Raw genomic sequence first — 24,880 nt, forward strand, 5'->3', positions numbered from 1 at the left:
GTCATGGGCAAATCAAAGAGCAAATCAGTGAGCTTGGCATTTGCATGTCATACAGACATGCTGAGTCACTCCTTTCTCTAGGTGTTGCCTGTCACGATCAGCATCTCCGGGCAGGAGATGCTTGGGGAGGAGGTGACAGCAATGAGGCCACATGTCCCATTGCATTTTGAGGCTTACTTCCAAACCCTCTGATCCCCAGCTGGATGGTTTTCTTTTTTTCCTTTGAAATGCAGTTTTTCTATGAGAACAGCTGTAATTACTGTTTGTGGCAGTACAGGCATGTTGGAAAGGGCCATAGGGAGATGCCTGCCCCATAGACAGAAGGGAATCTTGCTGCCTACTCCCTACTGCCACTCCTGCTGTGTCTTCTGGGGTTGTCACCTCTACCGTGACAGAAGCTGTCACCAGCACAGCCTGTCCTGCTGTGATCAGGTACTTGGCATTTGTCCAGAGCACTGTGCTCATTAAAATTAAGGGCCTGATTCACTGTAGTGGATCCCCTTGTAATTATGCCCCAGCTATTTCCTGTAGTTCATTACAGGTGTTTCAAGCAGCCCTGTGCTGGGTGAGCCCGAGGTGGCAGCATCTCCATCTCTGGGGAGGACCTAGCCCCTGGTGGCCCTTGAATGGGCACAACATGGGAGGGGGCACCCAGGAGCCACAGCACTGGCATTTGTGGTTGACCCTGGGGCGCTAAACCTGGGTTGTCCCACTGGCCCTCCTCAGCCCAGTACCATCTGCGCTGGGACACGAGGCATGTCACAGGCGGGGAGTGGTGCTGGGTTCAAGTCAGCTGCCTGTCCTGTTTGGAGAAGTGGGAGACCCTGCAGAAGCTGTTACCTCTGTCACTCAGATAGTACCTGGAAGCTGTCAAATTAAATAGAGGTGTTGAGAGCAACAGAAAAAAATATGTGTCAAATCTTCGTTAGGTCATCACTACAGGGCTCCTGGGAATCATTCTGAGGTCGCTTTGTTGGCATGGAAGCCGGGATGGGCCCTGCATGAAGCTCAGACTTTCCTTCTGCCATGCTTCACTCCTGTGCATGGTGCTGGAGGAGCTGGAGGACATCCTGAGGAAGGACCTCATGGGCTCACCAGACAATCCTGCTCTCCTTGCTCAGCTCCTGTGACCCAATCTTCACTGTAGAGCAGGAAGCACCACGAGCTCTCAGTTACTGTCTTGGTGTGGGTGAAATGATGGGGCATCCTGGAGGAGTAAATGGGTCAGAGTCTGGTGGAAGGGACAGTCTCATCCCAAAGGGATCCAATCCTTTTAGTTGATGATAAAAAGATGTGGAGGATGGAGCTATTTCCCTGGTTTTCCCTTTAACATCCAAGCCCAGTGCCCTTTTCACAGGGCATGGTGTGAGCTGTGGCATGGGACCCTGTGTCCCAGCTGCACCCAGTTAACTCAGGCTTTTTCAACCCTCATTGGTTTAGAGGGAAACCTGTAGTGCCTGGTGCTGGCAGCCATCACCAAGAGGTCACCTTCTGTTTCCTGCTGTGTCCCCTTTGTCCTACACAGTAGCTGAGGCAGATGGTGAAAGTTCTGAACAAGGCAGGAACTGGAGGAGCACCTCTGCCAGGGAAAGCCCTAGCAGGGCCCCCCTCTTCCTCTCCAACCATCCTCTGTCTCCCGTTTCAGTTTCACCCTGCACCCCTCATACATGAGTGCAGGGCTGTGAAGTGTTCTCTGGGTCCCACCACCACCTCTCCTCTAGGGTGCTGTCTCACCCATCTCTCTGCCCCATCACCCCTCACAAGCATCTCTGGACCTACTTGTGCCTCTTTATTAAGGGAACATTTGTACATTTATAAAACAGTGACACACATCTCTCACGTTCACCAGCACGAAGGTGGTTTGTGCTGGCCCTCCCACCATGGTGCCCATGCCCACCCTGCTCAGGGACTGCTGCTCTGGCTGGCCAGAAGGGGACACATCCTGCACCCCCCACTTGCCGCAGGAGACCTTGGTGTAAGGCTGGCTGGCATGGCCATGGCACATTCCTGGGATAACATGTGGCACCCCTCTGGGGACCCTCCTGCTTGCAGGTTGGGGTATGGGAACCCCATGGGGAGCTGGCATGGGGTGCCCTGGAAGGCTCCCTGGGGAGCACCAGTGTGGCTGGCCTGCTGGGAGGCTCGCTGTGTATCCCCCCCCATGCAGGGGACATGGAACACCGCACAGCTGGGTACTTGCACCCACAGGGAACATGCTTACCCGTGGGTGCACACTCTGGGGGAGCTGTTGGACCATGCATACCCAGGGCCAGGGTTGCTGGTGCCCTGGTCCCTGCCCTGTGCCTCCCATATGTAGGGCCTTGAGGGTTGCAAGGATGATGGCTCCTCCTGCATCTATGGCTTTGGGCTTGGTGCAGCGTGGCCATGTTCCATCTGTGGGCACCAGGGATGGGGACCAAACCAGCAGGGCCAGAGGCTGCCTGCCTGGCACAACCCCAGATTTCCCTAGAGGTCCCAAATTTCTGCCCTAGGGTCCCCCTCTGCCAAGCATGTGTGTTGAAGGGGGCTTTGCCAGCTCGCCCCCCCCTCCTGAGATATTTTGGGGCAGTTTGCCCTGCGCTGGTGTCTGCTGCTACAGTGGAGGGGGTGGAGGCAATGTACAACAGGACAGGGGTAGTGCTGCGGGTCCTGCCATATGTCCTGCTGTGGGTCCTGCCATCTCAGGGCAGGCAGGAGGTCTGTGGGCACCAATTTTGGCCAAGGCTCCGGCCAGCGGGTTTGACTGTGGGTGTCCGGGCGGTGCTGGGCACGGAGCACCCTCCTAACCATGTACAGTCTGGGGGAGGCACAGCAGGTGCTCAGCACCAGGGGCTAGGAGCATGGCAAGGGGTACGTGCAAGGGGCACGGTGCAAAACAGCAGCAACAGGCAGGGGAGGAAGGGCAGGACCCGCTATGCTGCCTGGGCTGTGCTGAGCAGCTACACCACGGGATGAGCCACTCTGGGCAATACCTGGGCAAGGGAAGAATGGGTTCACAACAGATAGGGGCAGGAGAGAGGGGAGGCAGTAGGTTTGCAGTGCTGAAATGATTGGGGATTATTGGGGGCCAACACTGGAGTGGCAAGGGGAGTCACAGTGCAGGGGTCTGGCTGGGAACAGTGATGGAGAGGCTGCAGCCCTGAGAGACTGCATGAGGTTGGGCAAGGGTGGGCAGATGTTTAGGGGTGTGTCACAGTGGTGGTGGTGGTGCCAGGGGTCAGGGTGGTGCCATGCAGGTGTGGCTGCAGTTGGGGTGTCTCTGAGCTGGCCACGGGGGCCATGCTGCCCAGAGAGGTGCCCTGCAACGCTGCCCTGCCCTGCAGCAGGAAGGGAGGGAGGTGGTTCCGAGGCAGAGAGAAGCTGTTTCAGGCATGTCCCTTTCCTGGGGAAAACCATGCAGGGCAGAGACCACCACCCAGGAGGGGTCAGCAGGGGAGGGCTTGGAGGGGCTCACAGGAACCTCGGCTTACCCCCTTCATGCTCTGCGGCACCAGGGCCCCTCTGGCCCACACCTGCTGCTCCCCCAAACCCCCCTGGCATGCCCATCCCCCTCCACGCTGTGTGCTTGAAACCGGGCTGAGCCCACGTGCTAAGGGCAAGCAGAGGGGACAGGCAAAAGGGCCGGGGGGCTGCTCCAGTGCTGGTGCTGAGGCAGCTCCAGTGGCATCACTGGGGGCAAACGGTGTGGCTGGTCCTGGCAGTGGGGTGGGGGAGGCAGGCGCCTGTGCCCACCGCACCCAGTGCTGCGGTCCCTCTCCATGAGAACGCTGCGGAGGGGGGTGCCAGGGGGCTGCCCCCCAGTCCCAGTCTTGCCTAGCAGGCGAAGTCCTCGAAGACTCCCTGGTGAGGGTAGTGGTGGCGGTGGTGGTGGTTGGGCAGGATGCCCGCGTTGTAGGCGCCCTCCACGTGCCGACCCAGTGTCTCACAGGGGCTCTGTGGGGATGGCAGTCAATAGGGTGGGCACAGACTCCATGCACCCTGTCCCCTCCCTAGTCCTCCCACTCATCACAGCATGTTCACAGGAGCTCCCCGGGGAACACCCAGCTCCCTGCCTCCCTGGGACTGCCCTGACTCTGCAGCCTGAAGGCACCAAATGCAGAGCCTCGATCCTGGGATGATGTCCCTTCCTCCTGGAGTCGGGGCAGACACATGGCCAGGCCCTGTCCTTTCAGCCTCCAGGCAACTCAGCCCTGCAGGGGTACCTGGTCCTTCATCTCCTCCAATCCCAGCGTGGCGATGCTGCCCGAGGGCTTCTTCAGAGGTGGCTTGGAGCGGCGCAGGACCCGGCTCACCTTATCTCGGACCACCTGGGAGCAGATGGGGGGTCAGACCCAGACCTGCACACGTAGCACCCTGTGTGTGGAGATCCCAGTCTACACAGAATTGCTGCCTACTCCCTTTCTCACCCAGGGACAGTGGAACAGTACCTTGGCCCACCACCCTCCCTGTCCTCAGGTCACTGAGGAATGCTGGGGGACCCATTCTCCTCCTACTGCCTACCTCCGGGTGTTCCTGAATCTGGGGGCTGTTTGGGGCCACCCTCTGGGGTGGCCACACATTTTATGCCCTCCCCAGGAAGCCTGTCTCTGCACCCACTGCTAAGACACATCCCTGAAGGCTAAGCACACCTCATAGATGTAGTCCAGGATCTCCAAGATGGTGAGGATGCTGGCACCGATGAACAGGCCCATCTGCCCCCCGATGTCCCCTGGGGAGGAGGAGGGGAAGATGGTCACCAGGAGATGCTGTGCAGCCCACTGGAAACCTGGGGTGGGTCAGCAGGGCAGTAGGCAGTGCCAGGGCTGCCAGATGGTGGGGGACAGAGCAGTCATGGGGGCAGGGTCAGCAGGACAGAGGGCATGGGGACATGCGGGATAGAGGACAGCCAGCAGCATTCCACCCTTCAGCCTGTGGCTGGCTACTGCTGTGTGTGATCCCTCCCCCACCAGACCCTTGTCTCCCCAGGGCTGGGACCCAGAGCTCCGCGCCTTAGGGCCCCACAGGGAGGTGAGGGGAGTCACCAAGAAGCCCAGCAAGGTCATAGGCTTTCTTCTGCTCAATGGCTTCATAGTTGAGTGCCTCAAAGAAGATGTCCAGCACCAGGAAGTTCTCCCTGTGGGGACACCACTGTGCTCAGCAAAGAGGGCTGGTCATCGACCCTCTTGCACCACTTCCCACAAGCCTTCTGTTTCCCCCAGCCCTCCAGCTTCCAGGTGCTCCCAGGTGCTCCCATGGCCCTCATGAATTATTCAGGCTGGTGCAGTGGGGACATGGATGAGGCACGTCCCAGGACAGGAGAGACAGTGGGGTGGGCAGGTGCTGACAGGAGGGCTGGGAAGATTGGACAAGTTGGAAAGAAGCTCTAGTGAAAACACCCCTGCACAGAGGACGCAAGTATGCCAGGACTTTCTTTCTGTATGCTGCCAGGAATGGAGTGGAAGCTCCCTAGGTCCCCAGCCCCCTGCCCATCCCCTGGAATACCCCAGTGTTGGCAACTCACCGAATGTAGGTCTCATTCTTGTTGTACTTGCGGGCGAGGTAGCGTGCTGAGCCCTTGTTGGGGATGCGGACCATTGAGATCTCCTTTCCATAGCGTGTCAGGTTGCATGGTGTGGGGCAGCTGCAGCGCTCCTGGCTGTCCTCCACTGCTGCATCTGGGGGCAGACACCCATTGGCACAGCCACAATCTCCAGGCCCCTCCCTGGGGCACTCGGCTAGCCCCTAGATGCCCACCCACTGCCACACCTACCCAGCGTGTGGTCAGCACACTCAATGTACACATTAGGGGAGCAGATGGATTCATTGCCTGTGGAGAAGCAGAAGGTTGGGAGGGAGGGGTCTGGCCAGATTCTGCCCCCCAGTCTTGACTCACTCCCTTGCAGGCAGAGGGGCAGGGTGCAGAGGGAATGGGGATGAGTGTACCCTTGGGTGCAGGTTGGTTGGGGCAGATGTGGCCCAGGTGCAAGGCAAACAGGGAAGGTGTTGACCTGTGGTGTAAGGAGGGTAGGACAGGGGCTGACCTGGCATGTGGAGGGGATGGGGCTGGGGGAATCCTTGGGTGCAGTGTTGAGGCAGAGGTGATCTTTGGGTGCAGATTGCTGGGAGTTGGGGCAACCCCAGCAGGACTGTTGTGGCAGTGGGATGCCCCTCACACCATCATGCACACCCCTCACCTGGCATATGGACCATGCGGCAGTGGCAGCTCTGCACCACGGCCTCCTTCTCACACTGGAGGCGGCAGGCAGCGATGCTGTAGGTGTCATAGCCGGGCAGCAGCTGCTCCCCCTGCATGCTGGCCCGGCAGTTCCCCCATGGCTGTGGCAGGTACGTGAGCTGTTGGGGTGAGAAGGGTATTGCTGCAGGACTGTGCTGGGCTGAGTGCCTGCAGGCACCTCCCTGGGGCTGTGGGACATCCTGCCTTACCCGCTGCTCCTGGCAGGACACAAAGGTCTGGAAGCCAGGTGAGACACCAAAGCCCAGCTGATGGATATAGGGTGGCTCATCCTGGCTGTGGATCTGGACCCGGATACCAGCTTCAAAGGATGTCTCGTCTGTGGGGGAAGGACAAAGGTGCTGCATGCCTGCCCTGACCTAGCCCCTGCACCCCTCTGATGCCCTGCTTTATCCATAGTCCCCTCACAGGGTGCTCTGCTTGCCCAGCAATCCTGCGTCCTAGTCCCCCTCACCTGTGCCCTGTCTGAGCCATAGCCCCACTTACTGGTCTCTCTCCAGATGGGCAGGTACTCTTCCTGCTGGATGTCCAGCATGATCTCCAGCCCGTTGCCCATGCCACCTTGGCGGGTCACACGTGGATTCCTCCGATCCCCATTGAAGGTGTAGCACTTACCATAGCGTGTGTAGACCTGGAGATGGAGAGAGCAGCAGTAAGGGAGCAGGCAGGGATCTGGTCGAGTATTCTGCAAGCAGGATGAGGTCTAGAAGCAGCTTTCCAATTCCACGGAGGTGACGGAAGGAAGGTACAGTCTTGCATGACCTTTGGAAAGGCTCATCTCAGCCTGACTCCCTGCTCTGCCACCCCTCCACCCTTGCTGGGGTGGGGGTGAAGCCTCATTCCCAGTACCCATGGGGCAGCCCAGCTGTCCTGCACCTTCCAGGAGGGAACTCACGGGAGTGAAGTCCTGGGGGCCACAGCGCTCTCCCTGAAAGCGACACTCCACCAGCATGTCCTCAATCTGGTGGCCCAGGCGGTGAAAGAAGCTCTGCATGGTGCGCTCGGAGCGGCGGGGCGGCAAGAAGCGCGAGTAGTTGGCCAGACGTGTCAGCCAGGCACGCTGGTCCTCCCCCAGCACGGCCAGCATCTCGGGCACCAGTGAGTGGTTCTCCCGGGCCAGGCCCAGCCATTCTCCCACCGAGAAGAGGTCAGGTTTGGTGAGCTGCAGGAAGCGTGCCCGGTTGGGGTTGCAGAGGGTGACAGCCGGGAAGCGGAGCTGGGGTGCCCAGGAGAGGCGTGCGCGGGTGTGCACGGGGTGTGAGAGCAGGTGGTGCAGGCGGTCGGCGGCGCCCGTGGCCAGCAGCCCGGCGGAGGCCAGGAAGGCCAGGCTCCAGAGCAGCCGGCGCAGGCGGGACTGTGGCCGGGTACACATGTAGTGCAGCCCAGGGATCCGGGTGGCTCGCAAGATGCCAACAACGAGCTGGGGTGCGCTGCTGTCCTGGGGTGATGTCAGAACTTCCCTGTCCTGACAGCAGGCAAGGGGAAGCGGCATGGCTGCATTCAGGGTGGCTCCTCTGTAGAGTGGGCTGCAGGCTGCCCCTGAGGCTGCCCAGGGTCCCTGTCCCCCTCCTGGGATCTCTCCCTCCTGGGAGGCTTTTGCTTTGCACCTTCCTGGAGACGAAAAAGGCAAGCGCCTTCCTGAGCTACTTTGGTGATGGGTGAGGGGAGGGAGAGGAGGGGGTTGCTACAAACACGCCTTTCCCCAACCTGAATTCGGGAATGGAAAATTCCTTCTCGAGCTGGGTTGGGACACAGGTGTGTGTTGTCTTACCACAGGCAAGCTGAACTGGCAGCCCCCAGTGTCCCAGCATGGTGGACCTCTGTGTATGGATAGTGATGACCTGTCTCAGGAACACTGTGTGAAACCTGTACCTAGGTTTCCTTGTCCCTTGCCAAGCATTTCACTGCAGCCACCACAGAACGCTGCGTGGACCTCCAGGGTCCCCAGCTGTGTCTGCTCTGCAGCTGAGCACTCTGTCCCACAGAGGCAGGACAGTGACAGCACTAGGGGGGCCATCACCTACTGCCAGTGCTGCTTGGGACTTTGTCTACTTTGTACCTTGGCACCCCTGTCCCTGGAGCTGCAGACCTCAGTGCATCTGGGCCAGGTGGGGCGGGAGAAGCAGGACTGTGGGTCAGGAGGAGTGGAACCATGGGGTGGGAGGCTGCATGAAAACCCACCTGCGCCTAGCGGGAGCTTTGAAGTGACAGCGAGGCTGTGATCAGAGCACAGCAGTGGCGGGGAGGTGTCTGTACCCGGCTGGCAGCGTGGCTGGCAGCGCCCCAACAGCCTGTCAGGTGCCTTCAAAGCTCAGCACTGCACTCTCCTCAGCCTCTCATCTCCCGCTGCTGCTGCTTCCAGGCACCCACCTTCGGCACTCACCCAGCGTGGGCTGCCATGGGGAGCGGGGTGTCCCTCACCCTCCACAGCCCCAGGACAAGTCAGGGCTACTGGGCCCCGTGAGGAGCAGAATCCTTGAATTCCATTGCCTCAGCACAGGAAAAGGCCAGCGGTGGCCGGAGGGCTTGGAACAAAGGGAGCTCCTGATCACCTCAGCAGCGATTCCCCAGCAGCATCCCAGCCGCAGGCCTTGACGCCTGAGCAACACCTAACTATAGCCACGATGGGGGGCGCGGCCAGGATCCCACCTGGCAGCTTGGTTACAGGTGCAGGAGGATCTCAGGCAGGTCAGAAACGGGGCAGGCACCGAGGGGGGCGAGAGGAGGCAGCGGGCAGCTGCGCCGGGTGCTCGTCGGGCGCTGCCCGGCAGGGGGCAGCAGGGCCCCGCGCTCGGCGTTCCCGCGCCCCCCCGCCGCCCCCGGGCCCGCCCGGCCTGGCCCCGGCCCCAGGGCAGCCCCCGAGCCGGTCCGGGCCGCCGCTGAGCTCTGCGGCTCCTGCCGCAGCCCCGCCGCCGAGTGCAGCGCTGGCGCCATCCCCGCCGCGGGTTTCCAGCTCCCTGCGTGCTCGGGACGCTGTGGGTCACCCCGCCATACCCGTCCTGAGCTGTCCCCTCCAGCCGCTCTGTCCCCGCAGCACCGCCAGGACACGGCCCAGCCCCTCTCTGTGGGGCGGCTGCAGCCGGCTCGGCTCCTTTCTGAGATTTATCGCGGCTGCGAGCGCCGGCGGCTGCCAGCCTGATACCATCAGCCCCGGCACACCAGGGCAGCTTCTATATTAGTTTTCTTTAAACGGAGGATAAGCTCCCCAGGCTGGAGAAAATGTCATTTCTGTGAACGCTTCCATCTCGTGTCAGTTCAGACATCTCCGGGCGGCGTGGCAATCACCCCGGAGCGGGTGAGGGATGGGGATGGGATGCAGAGGCTGGAGCACGTGGGGACGGAGTTTAGGGAGAGGGACCAGTGTTGGGCAGGATTGGAGGAGAAGGTCCAGTTGGGGTGGTGGTCGTGTTCCAGGCAGGTGGGCACGGCTGGGGGGGACCATGGGGAGCAGGGGCGCCCATGGCGTCCAGCTGAGTTACTCACTTGTCGGCTACTGGGGTTCCGAGGCCAGCTGTGAAATCACACTGGCGAGAGCACAGCACAGTCCTGAAGGACTTTGCCTTTCCAGCATGACAAATCCAATTAGATAACAGGGAGCGCACGAGGAGGAGGAGGAGGAAGAGCAGAGGAGAGCCTGCCTGCAACAGGAACATGATTTTCTCCCTGCAGCTGACCTAGAAAAATACCTTGCAGGACTGTAGCACACATGTCCAGCCAAGGATAGCAACTGGGGCATGGACCCTTGGGCACCCAGCTCTGCCTCCTGGGCACCCATGAGTGTTGCAGTCTTAGGGCCAGAAACAGTATTCCCGTGCCTTGCTCAGCCAGTGCATGCCGGCATCCCCGTGCCATGCTCACATCTGGGGAGACCCCAATAGAAAGGTAATTTCTTTACATGATTCCTCATTTTCCTCTCTCTCCCATGGAGACACGCTGACCTTGACAGAAATAGCTGCCTGTGCCTTGTCAGGCAGATCTCATTCAGATATTGCTGGGGACCCTGGCATTTTCTTCCCTACCCCACACAGTTCTGGGAACCCCCAGGTGCCCTCTGTGCTCCTGAGACTTTCCTCCCAGCCCCCCTGCTGTGGGGAACTTTTTGGGAGCAACATGCTGACCCCCAGCATCCTCATCCTGGCTCACCCCAGCCCACCTGTGAGCACTGGGGGCATGAAGACCAACATCATGGAATCCCAGTCTCCCATCCCCAGTGCTGCCAGCCCATTGTGCCAGCCTCAGGCTGATCCCGGCTCACGCAGGTATTTCCACGGCTTACAATGCTCCCCATGGTATTTAGCCTCTGGAAGACAACGTTAAACATTGCAGGCAGTGACAAATCCTGATTGCTCTGAGGAGACAAGAGGCCGCACTAAGCTTCCAACCAAATGTTTTCATGTGAGGGGAATGAGCTGCAACATGTGTGGTGCTAGCAGGTCCTGCTGCTGCATGCCTGGGCCGCCCAGACCTGCTCCCATATCCCCACTGGGACAGCCAGCTCTGTTCCCACGTACCTGCTGGGACATCCAGCCCTGCTCTCACATTCCCACTGGGACACGCAGCTGACGGGCAGGCCCTGGGCATGGGCACACCACACAGGAGCAATCACTTCAGCATAGAAGCACCCCTGAGAACAGTCATCACTGGGGCATAATGGGGATGGGGACAGGAATGGGGGACACCAGAGTGCTGCCCATCTGGATTTGGTGGGGATACCAACCCAGGGTCGTCTCCAGGTGACTGAGCCAAGAGAAGAAATTAGCATGGGCAAGGCTGTGGCGTAAAGGAAAGCAGCCTCCAAAAATAGAAATGCTTCTTCCTGACTGAATGCGGGCAGCTGGAGAAAAGGGATGTTCCTGGACAGGAGACATGGCACAGGAGCCAAACTGGGATGACAATGGTAGAGTTGGGGCAATGGCACACCCACACACCCTGTCTCCTGTTCTGCTCCTGCCCCACACTGTGGCCATCCCAGCCCCAGATTCCAGCTCTGTTGGAGACCCTCACCATGCCAGAGGCCCCCCCAGGGCAGCGTCCCTGTCCCCAACAGCTGCTCTCCCCCCACAGCACAGCCAGTCCTGCCTGGGTGCCCCGGGAGGGAAGCTGCAGCGCTGACGCCAGCATTACAACTGCCCGGGATATGAGATCCGCTTGGATTCAGCAATTTCAACTCATTTCAAGCCCGATTCTGCAGCAATTTTCTGAGCCAGTGGGATGTTTTTGCCACTGCAAACATCCCTTCTCATGCATGGTCGCACCATTTCCTTTCCCCACTCCCAGGAGGATTTGGGGAACGGTGCCAGTTTGGCTTGACCCCAGCTCTGGCAGTAGCACAACCATCTCTCACACAGGCAACCCCTCCTGCCCCACACGGAGCTCCTGGGATGCCTCCTGCAGGACACAGCTGTGCATATGGGGTCTGGGCCTGCTGCCTCCATGGAGCACCTCCATGGGGTAGACTCTTCATCCTCAGCCCAAACAGAGCAGGCCGCCTTTGGCACAGCACACACAAGTGATGGTTTAAGCTGTTGTTTACCCCATCCCGTGAGGGGCTAAGCTCTGGAATATCTCCTGCAGCTCCCTGATCTGATTCCAAAGGAAGAGGGAGCACAGAGTGGGGCAAGGGGGCCAGAGGCTGCTGCAGGCATATCCCAGAAAGGCCAGGACCCATCCTGCCACTGCAGCTGTGCCTCTCTCTGTGCTACAGGACAGCCCTTGCCAGCTGAGTTCCCTTGGCTAGGCCTGAGCCAGCAGTGGAGATGTGGGCGTGTGGGGCTGGCAGAGCCCCTTTCATGCCAAGAAGGCTCGCTGCAGGAATACCAATTGCTCAGCTGTGCTGCAGGCTGTGCTGCTGGCCAGGCAGAGCAGTGGGAGACACCCGAGCCCCAGCACTGGGCAGAGCAAGCAGGACACAACCAGGCTGCTGCATCAGGGACAGTGTGTAACCTATGTCCCCAGGAACAGGCAGGATCTAGACCAGGGCTTGCTGCTCCTGGTGGGTCAGGAGCATAGGGATGCAATGCAAGGCAGAGGGATGCACTGTGCACATGGGCAAGGACACCTTCCCAGCATATTTGCTCCAGTGCTACCAGTGACTTTTAAAGGATGGGGACATTGGTACCGTCCAGCTGTCAGGATCAGCATCTGTGACAGCATGCCCAAACTCATGTGCCAGAGAAGGACCTTTCCCTGCAAACCATTGCCACAGGAGTCCTGCACTGGCCAAGACAGAAGCTGGAGAGAGCTGTGATGCCCATGCCACATGGAGCCAGGGTGGCTGTGACACAGAGGGGAGTAGCTGAGGACCCCAGCTCCTCACCTCTCAACTTCACTGCACAGGCATGGCAGCACACTCCACACACGTGACAGCCTGTGGTAGCAGAGAGTGCCATCACATAGTAGTGCTTTCTACTCCTGATGCTCCTGGGGGGAATTTGTCCCAGAATCTCACTCATTTCCAACCTAAATTTATTCATGGCCAGTTTTTACCATTTGTTCTCCTGCCAGCATTGTCCCTTAGCTTAAATAGCTCTCTTTCCTCCCTTGTGTTTACTCCCTTGATGTATTTATAAACAGCAATCCTATCCCCTCACAGCCTCCAGTGTGCCAGCCTTCACGTGCCAATCACTTCTGGTTTCCTTTCCTGATTCAGCCTCTGCCTGCCTGCACAGCCCGGCTGCTCAGCATCAGCTCCAGCTCCTCAGCACTGGCTGCCCAGGGCTCACACACAGCTCTCCCCCTCATTCCACAGCAGCTGTCAGGCAGCATCCCAAGCCGGTCGGGACCGCTGTCCCAACCGGGGCTAACCTGCTCCCTGCAGATTTGCAGGCAGCTTGTACTTTCATACAGTGCGTTTTCATTTTCAAGCATTCACCAAAAGTGACACCTGGGCAGGTGAAGGAGCCAACACCAAGGGAATTGCAGAAGATGAAGTGCCAGTGACAAAGGTATGCTGCAGTGCAGGGCAGGGATGCAAGGGGGAAGGCAGGCAGGAGCAGTGAGATGAGGGGCAGGGGCTGGGGAAGTCCTCTTCATCCTGTTGGCAGCTGGAAAACCCCTCTGAGTTGCTAAGCATGCTGCCTACCTACACTGGTCTCTCCCTTAGTACGAGTGGGGTGCTGGAGCTGCAGGAGGTTTCTGCCCCATGTTTCTGCCTCCTGCTTCAGGAGGTGCTCAGGGTCCCCATGGGAAAGACTGCACCAAAGCTGCACCCCCAAAAATGCCATAACGACTTTGTTGAGCTGCTAACACACTCTGTAGCTTGGGTTTGGACTGTGCTGAGCAGCAATCCTGCTGTCACTCTGTGCACCCTCCGGCATTCTCCAGCCAGCTTCCCACCCTCAGACACCCCCGCGCCAGGCACGCTGCTCCCGGGCACACAGCACAGCACACTACGGATGAGCACTGGGATGGGCTGCAGCTCAGCCTCGCTGCTGCAAACCCAACAAAACACTCACATACACAGAGAGCAATAATGATGGGTTTGGGTAGCAGGCTCCCCTTGGCTGTTGGAGGAGATCCAGCACCACACACGGTACTGTGCAGACAGAGCTGGCCTGTGCCACTTGTCCTCAGGACCAGAGAAGGATCCCCAGTCCTGTGGTTTCACAGAGATGTAGAACTGAGCCCACACATCTTGCAGGCTGGATGAAGCAGGGAACACCAAGGATAACCCGAAAGTGGGGTATGCAATGTCCCCGGGGCTTCTTTGAGGAGCTTAGGCAACCTCTATTCTTCAACTGTTGTCACCCCGCAGAAACCCCAGCACATCAGTGCCTCTGCACGGTGCTGGTTGAGCGCTGGTGGCTTTTGGCTGTAGATCCTGGGCACACCCGGCCCTGTCTTGCTCTCCTTCGCATGCGGGGTCCCTGCGGGGATGTGGCCCCGCATCCCTCTTTGGCTCCGCAGGCAGCGCATCCCCCGGGGACCGCTTCTCTTTGAAAGCAGCCGTACAGGGAGCTCTGCCGTCCGTCCCCAAAGGGTTAACAAGCAATTTCCTTTGCTGACAGCTCGGAGACCGTTCTCTATCGACTGCGGGAGAATAAGAGAGGAGAAGCAGCGAGATAAAAAGGCAGCAGAGCTGGCACCGCCTGCTTAATCCCAGCGTTTAATCTGCTGGGGCAGCGCAGGCAGCCTTATCTCGCCGTCCTTCTGCTGCTCCATCTCATTACTGCTCCCACGGCTGCCGGGAGATGGGGGAGCTGAGCCGAGGAGCGGGGCCCGGGGCAGGGATGCCTCCCCGCTCAGCAGCCCCCACTCCTGGCACCACCGCTCGCTGCCCGGCCGGAGCGGGGGGGGGCACACGCGGGGATGGGCACACAGGCTGCACCCAAGAAAGCACGCTGGTTCGAGTCAGGGGCTGTCACACGGCCTCGGGGACACACTGCCAGTGTCACACACTTATTCACACGTTTCCCGATCACTGAGCTCCGGTGGTCCATCTTGCGCGATGCCCAAGCCCCCATGGGTTTATGCAAGGCTCCATCGGCAGTGCGTGTAGAACACAATAGGGTCAGGACAGCAGGCAGGGCAATGTCACTTTGTCCTGCATGTGCCCTTCCCTTCACCCTCACCTATCCAGGTATCCCCCCGCTGAGTTCCCGAACAGACCAGCTCTTCCCAACAGGCACACCATGGCCATTGTCCCTGGGACACAGTTTCCGCAGCCTCAGGGTAGGGTTAGGCGAGAGGGGAGGGGGGTTGCTCCAGCCACGGCACTTATCTGTAAATCCACAGCACCGACACGGTGAAGATGAAGCTGCGCTTTTGCCGGGCTGTCACGGGGGTTATCCTCCTGCCTACGGATGGGTTTGCACTGATAAGATTTATTATGACCCTGGCTGAGGTGCCAGCACCTCACTGCCTGCTGCTTTGGCAAGGCTGTGCTGCCTGCCGGGGGGGTGTTGTGACGGGCATGAGCAGCACCTCAATAAGCAACTGCCAGTAGAGTGGGCCCCCAGACAAAAGGACAGCCAGACACGACCCTCTGCTCCCCGCTGCTGGGGCTGATGGCTTCCCTGCCCACCTGTTGCAGGGTGCCTCACACACTCTGACCATTTCAGCAGGATGCGGGGGGGTACTGGTCCCTGAGCTGGACCATGCTGAGCAGAGCACACATCTGTGCTGCCGCAGATTTGCTGACAGTGCTGGCATTGCAGCTCCTGTCACAGCTCGGCAGCTTCGCGGCGCTCCTGCATAGCGTGGAATGACTGGGACTGGCAGGGCTGCTGGGGCAACCATGTGTGGAGCCACCACAGGCAATATGGCCTGGGTGAGGAGCAGGGGGCAGACTGCATTCTGCAGCCTGAACTCAGCACCATGCAGAAGCTGGCAGGGTGGCTGTGGGAATCAGGACTTTGTGCACCCCCATGCTCCAGGGTGACACAGGATAAGCAGGAGTACCCTCAGAAGGGGAACTCGGCTCCAAAACACTCTGCCATGCCATGATCCCTCACCCACTCCCTGCTGCCTGCCCCCACGGCATGCTCCGCACCACTGATTTCCCTGGGGCCAGCAGGGATTGCCCTGAGCCACCTGGCGCAACCAAGCAGGGACTGAACCAGGATAAATCCCTGAGCAGCGGGAGGGGTAGCCGCCTGCCAGCGTCCTCCCCGTCTCCAAAACCATCTCATAAGCCCCGCGCAGCTCTCCCACCACCCCGCCCCATCCAAACTCCCACCTCTTTCCTTCCTCCTCCCCTCCAGCCGCTGACCCGCGACACTGCTGTGGGCTCCGCTCTCTTCGACAACACGAATTTGAGTCCCATGTGTCAGAACTGAAGGAAACAACATGCAAGCAAACAGCCTGAGCCCTGGATGCACCCTCCTCCCCAGGGCCGGCTCAGGGGATCTGGGGGCCAGGAGGCCAGTCGGGATTGTGGTGTAACCTCGATAGCACATAGGGAGTCCTAGTGAAGTGGGGTGATCACAGCTCAGTGGGAAAGGGCTCCTTAATAGCTGAGCCCTTTTAGCAGAGATTAGGGAGCTGCATGGCTTTGATCTTTGATTGCCAATTTGCATCTTGAAGGCGCTGGGACCTCATCCAGCCTCAGCACAACCCTTTGTGGTTATCTCGTGGCTAATGGATTTGTTCTTAATGCTGGAGCGTGCAGGCTAAAGGCTGATTAAACCCTCTCCGCGGCGCTAAATCAATGGAACAAACATGATAGGGGTTGGCTTTCCCCAGCCTGGGTGCTCCCAGGCGGAGGGGCTGATCAAGAGAGCCCCTGCACCCTGGCACTGACAGGGGCTCCCTCCTTGGGGATGACAGGAAGGGGAAGAGGTGTGGGTACTGGCAGGCAGGGACAACACTGCAGCTCATATCCTTCTATCCCTATATCCCCATTATCTGCTCTCCGTGTAGGTTATGGGCTGGGTGTCTCAGGACTCCCAAAGCATCTGCTTCTCCTGCGTGTTTGGGCCACATTGCCCACGTGCTGGTCCTTGGCACCTGCAGGAGTTCCTCAGTTGTCTTCTTCAGCTCCTCCCAGCTCCCAGGACTTGCTGAGGGAGCAGGGACATGTCCTGGCAATGGGGTAAGGAATGGGGGTAAGGCAACCTGCTCCTGCAGCTGAGGACCTTCTTCTTCCCTCCTCATACACCTCTGCCTCCCACACAAAGGGGAGCAGCACTGGCAGGTCCCACCTCTGCTCTTCAGACCATTTCCCCTTGACCCTGCTTGGATCCTGTGCCCCATTCCCAGGACTGTAGGTTGCTTCCAGCATGCTGTGAACAGGTGTATCTGTACACTTTCCATAATGCCTGACGTGTCCATTGCACAGCCAACAATTCCCATTGTGTCTGCAGGTAGCATGAACAGAGGGGTCAAAATGCACCCTGCCTACTCATGCCCCAAGAACAGCTGGTCCTTCATCCCAACTGCTACTTGGGCTGTGGGCCTGGGGATGGGAGCTGAGCACCTGAGACAGGCAGGACTAAAGTTTTGGGGACTAGAAGGTGTGGGAAATAGGAGTGAAGATGCTGTTTGTGTGGCTGCAAACTGGGATGAGCCTGTCTGACAGCATTTTGCAGCTTTTGCTTTTTGCAGGGCCCTTGGCATTGGCTTGGCTGCTGCCAGGTCAAAGCTACCTGCAAGTGACAGGAGCCCTGATCAGGGACCTTGCTCTAGAGCCCTGCTCCTGTGCTGGAGGATGATACATGACCTGCAACACAGGTAAGCTCAGAACAGCACCCTGCTGGGAACCGGTCTGTGGGGCAAAGGTGCTGGAAGCAGCCCCATGGGCCCCATGCCATGCTCAATCCTGGTGAGCAGTTGCCTCAGAGGCAGCTGAGCTGCTTCACGGCATGGAGCTGCTGGGATCACACACACTGAGATTCCTATCGGCAAACCTCACTATTGAAACATCTCCTCTTTGCCAATATTTGCCAAGCACAGGAGATAAAGTGACTACAAGTCATCAGTGCCAGCATTTCAATCCACTAGGGCTGGCAGTGGAGGGGCAGCTGTGTAGTCAGGCAGCTCCCAGTGGTGGGTGGTCCTGCCAGCTCAGCCCCCCAAGCTCCCCTGCAGCAGTGCAAGGAGAGCCAGGATCCCTCCACACTGGTGCACAGCGCCTCTGGAGCCTGGGATGGATGCTGCTGCCGTGGGGCACCATTGTCTCTGCCACCCTGCCCTGGGCATCAGCAAAGCCACCCCTCCTGCCAGAACCTCCACCTCTGCACCATGACAGCCATTTCCACCAGGTCAGCATCTCCCTGAAATCCTCAATGCAGCACCAATCCCCTAGCTGTGCCATTCACTCCGTGTCATCCCAGCAACCCCGGTATCACCGCCCGGCCCTGCCTGCACCACATATGCTGTTCTCTCCCTTGCTCCAGACTGCCTGAGCAGTCTCTGCAGTGGTCTATAAGAGGATGAGGCAGGACACAATGCTGAGATACAGCTCCTGGAGGAGAAGTCCAGAGCATTATCAGCACAGGGAGTTAATTAAGGTCATGTCAGGCGATAAGGAAACAGGATGTCAGAGCAGCAGCAGCAGCACAGGGGGGTCAGAGCCTGAAAAACTCCCTCTGAAAAGCAGCTCCACTGAGATGTGATCAGCCAGGTGCTCGGGGAGAGAGCAGCTGTCATGGCTGCACAGGCAGGGCTCCATGTATGGCACTGTACATGCTGTACCATGTCCAGTACAGAATAGAATGGGATGGGGTGAAATAGGATGGGGATGAGGATGCGGTGGAGTGGAGTGGGGTGGGGTGGGATGGGATGGGAAGCAGCTGGGCAGGAAGCCTGGTGATACACCATTTCCTTGGTGCTGAACAGTCCTGGTTATTTACTCCTCTCCTCATGAAGAAGCAATGCACCTAGGTGTGACCAATGCCATGCCAGCAGGGCAGGAATTACTGTGAACCCCTGCCCATAATTAGCACATGTAATTGAAGACACTCTCTGATTAGCAGGACCTCAGAGCTAGGTATGCCAGACTGCTTGACAGTGCTTGGATTGCTCCTGCCTCAGACTGTTCACCTCCCTGCTCAGTGATGACTTCACTCCTGAGCCAGGCAGTGCCATGGGGCTGGGAGAGCCAGGCTGACCTGGCATGGCACATCACAGTCACAGGAGGGTGGTGGGAGCAGCCTGTAGACAGGGGACAGGCTTAGGGGGCACACTGCCAGTGCAAATCCATCTTTCCTGCACAAACTACGGCACGACCTGGTGCCCTGCCTTGCTGGGCAAGAGCTGAGCTGATGGGACATAATTAATACTTGCATCAATCTCAGCTGGATTTGCATAGTGCCCTCAGTCCTATGCTGCTTGGGAAGGCGGGCTGCTCCAAGCCTTTCCCAGGGGCAGCAGCACCAGATGCTGGGCTGGCCCTGCCCCCTCTTCAGGAGTCACAGCCCCAGCATGGCCCCTGACTTGCCCCCACATGCACCCTAGCCCTCCTTGCCCCCCCCGCAGTGGAGACACCTCTAGGCCCCTGAGCTGCCCTGCTCCAGCCACTGGAGCATTGAAGTCAGAAGGAGATGCTTCTCTCTGCTGTGGTCTCTCCCTCACTCCCTGCACTGTGAAGAAATTGTGGAGATGGCAGCTTGGGAGTAAAGGACACAGCAAATTTTGGAGGGTAAAGGGATAAGGCTGAGCTGTAAACACCCCCAGGCAGCTGGGAGGCACAGCAGTGCCCACCTCTGCATGCCTAGATGGAGTTTAAGGTCCACGAGAGAAAGGCAGCATCCACAGAGAGTGCCTGTTTCCTGGAACACTCAGTGCCTCCTGCCCCTGTCCTGCTCCCACAACCCAAGTGAATTCCCCATCCCATTAATGAAGGGATCTGAGAGGAAGAAGAGCTGGGACAAAAATAACCTGGGATGGTGGCAGGACCACCAGGATGCAGGCAGGGAACACAGCCCTCACCTTGCTGCCCTGTGGATGCACATGCAGGTGTTAGAGGGACGGGGCTGTACAGGGATGTGCAGGGTGTCATTGACCCCAGAGATGACAGGCTGGTGACATATCCTCGTGCAGCCAAGCACAGTGCCTCTCCATGGTTGCTGACACCACTGACAGCTGCTCCCAGCCCTATGACACCACAGGGACTGCCACACTCCAGGCACAGCCAGACTATCGATGGATACAGGGGGAGACATGGGCACATCTCCAGCCCCTGGCCCTGCTCACAAGCTCTCAGTAGCCACTGCTGCATTTCATCCCTGCCTGCCCAGAAGATCCACAGCATCTGCAGTACCTGCATCACCTACAGTACCTGCATCACCTGTAGTACCTGCGGCACCTGCTATCCAGACCACCCCAGACACAGGGGACGTGGCCACTGATTGTGACTGTGACCAGAGTGGGGGGGCCACCACCTGATTGCAGCTGCCCAGATGAGTGCATCCAGCTCAATCAGAGCTGCGCAGCCCTCCTGCATGCTGGGCACCGTGAATTAAACTACTAATGAGCTGCTGGCTGGAGGGCCGGCAGTTAGTGATTAATAAGAGGCTCTACTCTGACAAGGCTGTGCCTCCTCTCCCTTCCTGCCCTGCACATCCCAGAGCTGGCAGCCAGCTGTGACCAGTGTGTCCCCCAGCCCCTGCTCCCTGCCTGCCCAGCCATTTTGGGCAGGGGACAGCCTGGCTCAGCTCTCCAACACAATGAGGGATCCCCAACCCCCGTGCCACTGGGACACAGTGTCCACAGGTCCTTCCAGCCATTGGCTTTCCTATCCCTCAGCTCCTCCTGCACTTGCCTTCCCCAGGCTGCCATCAGGTGAGAACCTTTTATTCTGCTGGAAGAAAACCTGTTGAGCCCAGCTGATGCTCATCCTGTGCAGTGTGCCGACTTCTGTATGAGAGCTCAGACATGGGCCAAGTTAACTGGAGGGCATCTGCAGAGGGGCTTCGTGAAGGTGGCAGAGCAGGAGCACCCATGCAGCCACTGACATTTCCTGGGGACAGAGCAGGCACATGCAGGAGCCCTGAGTCCCAGTGCATCAGGGTGCAGGTCCAGTCCCCCTGACCCAAGCCCAGCAGCACAGTGCCATTTGCCACCCTCGCCTCCTGCCTGCTGCTGGCACGAGGGTGGCATGGTGGGTGATGGGGCGGGCAGAGCCCTGCTTGTGCCTGGCACAGAACACTGGGCCATGGGGGGAGGCTTTGCAGTATGAGCAGGGAACAGCCATCCACAGAACAGTCCAGGGAGCTGCAGGGAAGCTACTTGACCTTGAGCCTGACTGCTCCCTGCTGGGACCCTTCATGGTCACGGCAGAATCAGGACAGGGCAGGACATGACAGAGGTGTCAGCACCCTCCTGTCCTCACACCCTCCCTTGGCTGCATGTCAGGGCAGTACCTGGGAGAAAAGGGAGCAGGTTAGAGATGCATGTTTTCCCCTATTGCACAATTAATCATGAGAAGTTTTTCCTCCTTTCGTGCATGAAACAGAATTTGGCAGGGCGCTCTGGCCACAGGGACTGGCTGCATGCTCTCCAGTAAAAACCCAGCCACATCTGGCTAAGAAATAACCTCAGAGCATCCCTGTGTGTGCAGCTGGAGAGAGACAATGCTGGGCCAGGCAGGAAAATCCAGCGAGGTTTGCTCCACAGCCCCTCATGTAGTGAGCATCTTCAGCTCCTGGTGTTTGTTCCCCTCTCCTCATCCCCAGCACACACATAGCCATGTTGAGCTGTTGGTGCCTTCATCCCTGCCTGCAGGCCCTGTTATCCAGTCATGGACATAAAAATGCCTAGGCAGGAATATCTACCCTGTGGCAGATCCCATTTATGGGCTCTTATCCCACCCTGTCTACCTCCCCCTGCCCACTCCATCCGCTAGCCTGGCTGGAGCCTCAGCCCATCCTTTTCCAGAGGGAAAGCAAGCTGAAGCCTCCCCAACAGCATTCCAGTTATTTGTTATTGGAAAAAGGGGGAAATACGTTTTTCGACAATTATTGTTTTTTCCACCTGACTGGCTGCAAACTTGTTAATTTTTTTCTTTAATGTGTGAACAGTGTCGACGGCAGCTGCATGTCAAATGACTCTACGCCCTATCTGCGGGTCCCTGGCTGGCTTTCAGCACTCGCACCGCAAACATTGCCTTCTATAAATAAAGGCCTATATCTCATCAATGGCAGAACAGCAGAGCTTTATATAGTCGTCTTACATAAAACCGTCTCTCTTTATGGGCTTCAAACCATTTGCGTCACTTAGTGCAGCTCCGTAAACCTCCTTCTCCAGACACTCCCTCACGGAGGGAGACCCGGCACGGCTGCCCCATGCCCCAGTGGGGAGCTGGGATCCCTGCTCTACCTGGGGTTGTCCCCCAGTGCCTCTGCAGGGCCAGGTGGCAGCTGTGTCCTTGTTCCCCTGCCCCACAACCTTGGCATGTGCCTCCCTCCAGCCCGCCCAGCCTTGGCACCAAGTGCCAGGGTGGCAGCCGGCACTGTCAGGTACTCCAGAGCTTGGGGATGGCTGGCCAAGGGCCAGCATCACTCACCCTGCCCTCGTGACCCTGTCCATGACACCTGCCCTGGGGCAGCACAGTCATGGATGCTGGGAGGTGCTGCTCTGTCCTCCGTCACTTGGGAATCAGGGACCCGAGGGCGCAGGGTGACTAGGGACATGGTGCCAGGCTGGGGGGACAGACCAGTTCACAGCAGCTCTGACATGCAGAGAACACAAGCCTGGACAATGGTTTTCCACTCCACTGCCCAGTGAGTGTCTGGAGTGGAGGATCCTGTGGGCTGTCCCCATGGCCACAGGTCCCAGCCCCAGGCTCCTGCAGTCCCCAGGGCCCCTGGCTCCATATGGCAGAGCCTTCCCTCCAGCTCACCGTAGGCGCCTGCCTGGACGCAGTGGTGGGTCATGGGGGAGTGGCAAGGGACAGTGGGGGCGCAGACTCCTACTGGGGCTACAGCAATGCTGGCCTACAGGAGGCAGCCCACACTCCTTCTGGGACTCCAGGAGCTGGGGAGGTGCGGGGACGAGGGGGCAGAGCTGCAGAGACCATGATGACAAGCCTTCATTTGCCTCCATGACATCCCAGCTGACCACCCCAGGTGGCTGGAGCCTGGAGACAGGGCTCTTCTAACAGGATCATGGCACTGGAACCTGTGGTGCACTCTGATCCATGGTTGTCCCCAGTGCTGTCCATGCGACTCCTGCCACAGCTGGCACTGGCATAAAGGACGGGGCCAAAGCAATGCCCTTCAGCAATGGGGCCATGAATGCCCCAATGGGGCATCCAACCATATTGCTGGCACAGGGCACCTAAACCCCAGCCACCCTGCCTCATGCCCAACCAGCTGTGTGGCACCACATGAAGCCCCCTACCCCATCTGTCACCCTGCACCCTGTCAGCCCCACTGCCCTGTGTTCTCATCACCCCAGGGCTCCAGGCACCAGCAATCACCAGCTCCTGGAACCAATCTCCTCTGTGTATCTTGTCCCCATTCCTCACATCAACCTGAGGAGCCCACTCCCCCTGCAGCCAGCAGTGCTGGAGGGGCACTGCCCCACAGTCACCCCACGGTTGCCCTGGCCCCAGGCAGCAGCAGTATCCCCCTCCACGCAGCCTGGCACGTGGGCCCAGCCTCATGGCACGTCCCACATCCCTGGGGAGACACACCAGGCGCGGGCGTCCTGGCCGCTGGCTCCCCCCGTATCGGAGACAGGCTTATTAAGTGTGTGATATTAAATTACCCAGATAAGAGCATAAGAGCTTTTAAAGTCAATTCATTAAATATAATTATGAAGAGAGCTTTTTTATGCTCACGGTGATCTGATCTCAATCAGGGAGACGGTGGGAAAGCCGTCGGCTCCTCCAGCATCTCTGCTCCCCCGCTGTGTCGCCTCCGCACACCCCTGCTCCCCCACCTCACCCTCCTCCTGCTGGGAGCTGGGACCCACAACCGTGGCCCTTGATGCCCACCCCACTACCCTGGCACCCTCTCCTCATGCTGCTGATGTCAGTGGCACCCCTCTTGGATGGAGGTGGCATGGGAGTCACAGGAAGGGGAGGCAATGAGTGTGAGATGGTTGGGGCAGTGGCACTGGGGTGGAAGGCAGCAGGGTATGGAGATATTCAAGGGCAAGAGGCAGGGGTCTGGGAGCTCAGTATAGGTTCTTTCCAGCCATGGATCCCCTTGTCCCTGTTGATCCAGCCCTCCCAGAGACATATTGACACATCCCCACTCCCAAGGCAGGAGGGGTGCATATTTCCCTCCCATCCCACATTCATTAATGGCACTTTGTGATCGATTAATACCTGCCCTGACCTATGGCTGGACCCCTCATGTGCAGCCCAGGTGGCTATGTGCCAGGCCTTTACACTGGGCACCCCTCTTGCTCCATGCACCTCCAGCCACAGCCCAGGGTGCAGTTGCACACGGGGCTGTGCCCAGATTTATTGGGGGAATCCATGAGGAAGCAATGGTCCCAAAGACACTCCCACACCAATAATGTCTCCCCAACAATCTGAAAAGAGAGTCAGATTGCCAAGACACCTGCTTGTCCCCTTGACACCCTGTCCCACTGTCATGAGGGACTTTGCAGAGACACCCCTAGGTGCAGCCAACCCCTTGTTCTCCCACCACAGTGTCCCAAAATCCCATTATCCCCAAATCCAGACTCTGCCAAAGCCTGAGCACCTGGTACAGGGAGTAGCAGCATGGCTGGCAGGGAGCAAAGTGGGCTCCAGACTTGGGTCCCTGCAGAAGGCTTTGGTGGGGGCTGGTGGGAGCAGCTACCCACTGCTGGGAGCCGCTGGACTGACATTTATTTTTAGACGTGAATTGTATAAATTAGCATTTCTCAGCGGATTAAGCAGCAGGAATTGTGTAAAATTAAATGGCAATGAATTGCATTAAAGTCCCCCGTTTCTGGCACAAACAGCGCCTCGAGCTGTGCCCAGGCGGCTCATGTGTAACAGCACTGGAGATGCTGTCGCCACTGCTCTGGACGGCCAATCTGCAACATGCCTGCACTACCCGGGATATAGGCCTGGAAATGCACAAGCACAGTGGCCAGACTGTGAGGATGGAGGGTTCCAGATGGGCTATGAGCACCTGGGTAGCTGGCTTAGGTGTTGGGCTGGGACTGCAGGATGTGGACGCAGTGAGTGGAGTGCTGCAACTCAGATGGGCACAGATGGGCTCATCTGAGCAGCTCACAGGCATGGGATCAGTGAGGGATGCTCCAGCC

The 24,880-nt window shown here is 58.7% G+C and overlaps 1 protein-coding gene across 3 annotated transcripts in view; it reads right to left on the reverse strand.

Moving 5' to 3' along the window:
* Positions 1–3,813: 3,813 nt before the first annotated feature.
* ASIC4 (acid sensing ion channel subunit family member 4) overlaps positions 3,814–24,880 on the reverse strand; it is a 60,434-nt gene continuing 39,367 nt past the window's right edge. Inside the window, exons 2-10 of one of the 3 annotated variants that reach the window (XM_062498362.1) lie at positions 6,719–6,863; positions 6,424–6,551; positions 6,174–6,333; positions 5,750–5,806; positions 5,501–5,654; positions 5,022–5,113; positions 4,629–4,708; positions 4,203–4,307; positions 3,814–3,933 (exon numbers count right to left, since the gene is read on the reverse strand). In XM_062498362.1, the coding sequence (XP_062354346.1) occupies positions 3,814–3,933; positions 4,203–4,307; positions 4,629–4,708; positions 5,022–5,113; positions 5,501–5,654; positions 5,750–5,806; positions 6,174–6,333; positions 6,424–6,551; positions 6,719–6,863 (1,041 nt within the window). Of the gene's footprint in view, positions 3,934–4,202; positions 4,308–4,628; positions 4,709–5,021; positions 5,114–5,500; positions 5,655–5,733; positions 5,807–6,173; positions 6,334–6,423; positions 6,552–6,718; positions 6,864–24,880 lie in introns of all 3 variants that reach the window. The other 2 variants (XM_062498363.1, XM_062498364.1) reach the window with 2 other exon arrangements.

Source organism: Cinclus cinclus, chromosome 9 (genome assembly GCF_963662255.1).
Source record: "Cinclus cinclus chromosome 9, bCinCin1.1, whole genome shotgun sequence".
In the NCBI taxonomy this organism is placed as follows: Eukaryota; Metazoa; Chordata; class Aves; order Passeriformes; family Cinclidae; genus Cinclus; species Cinclus cinclus.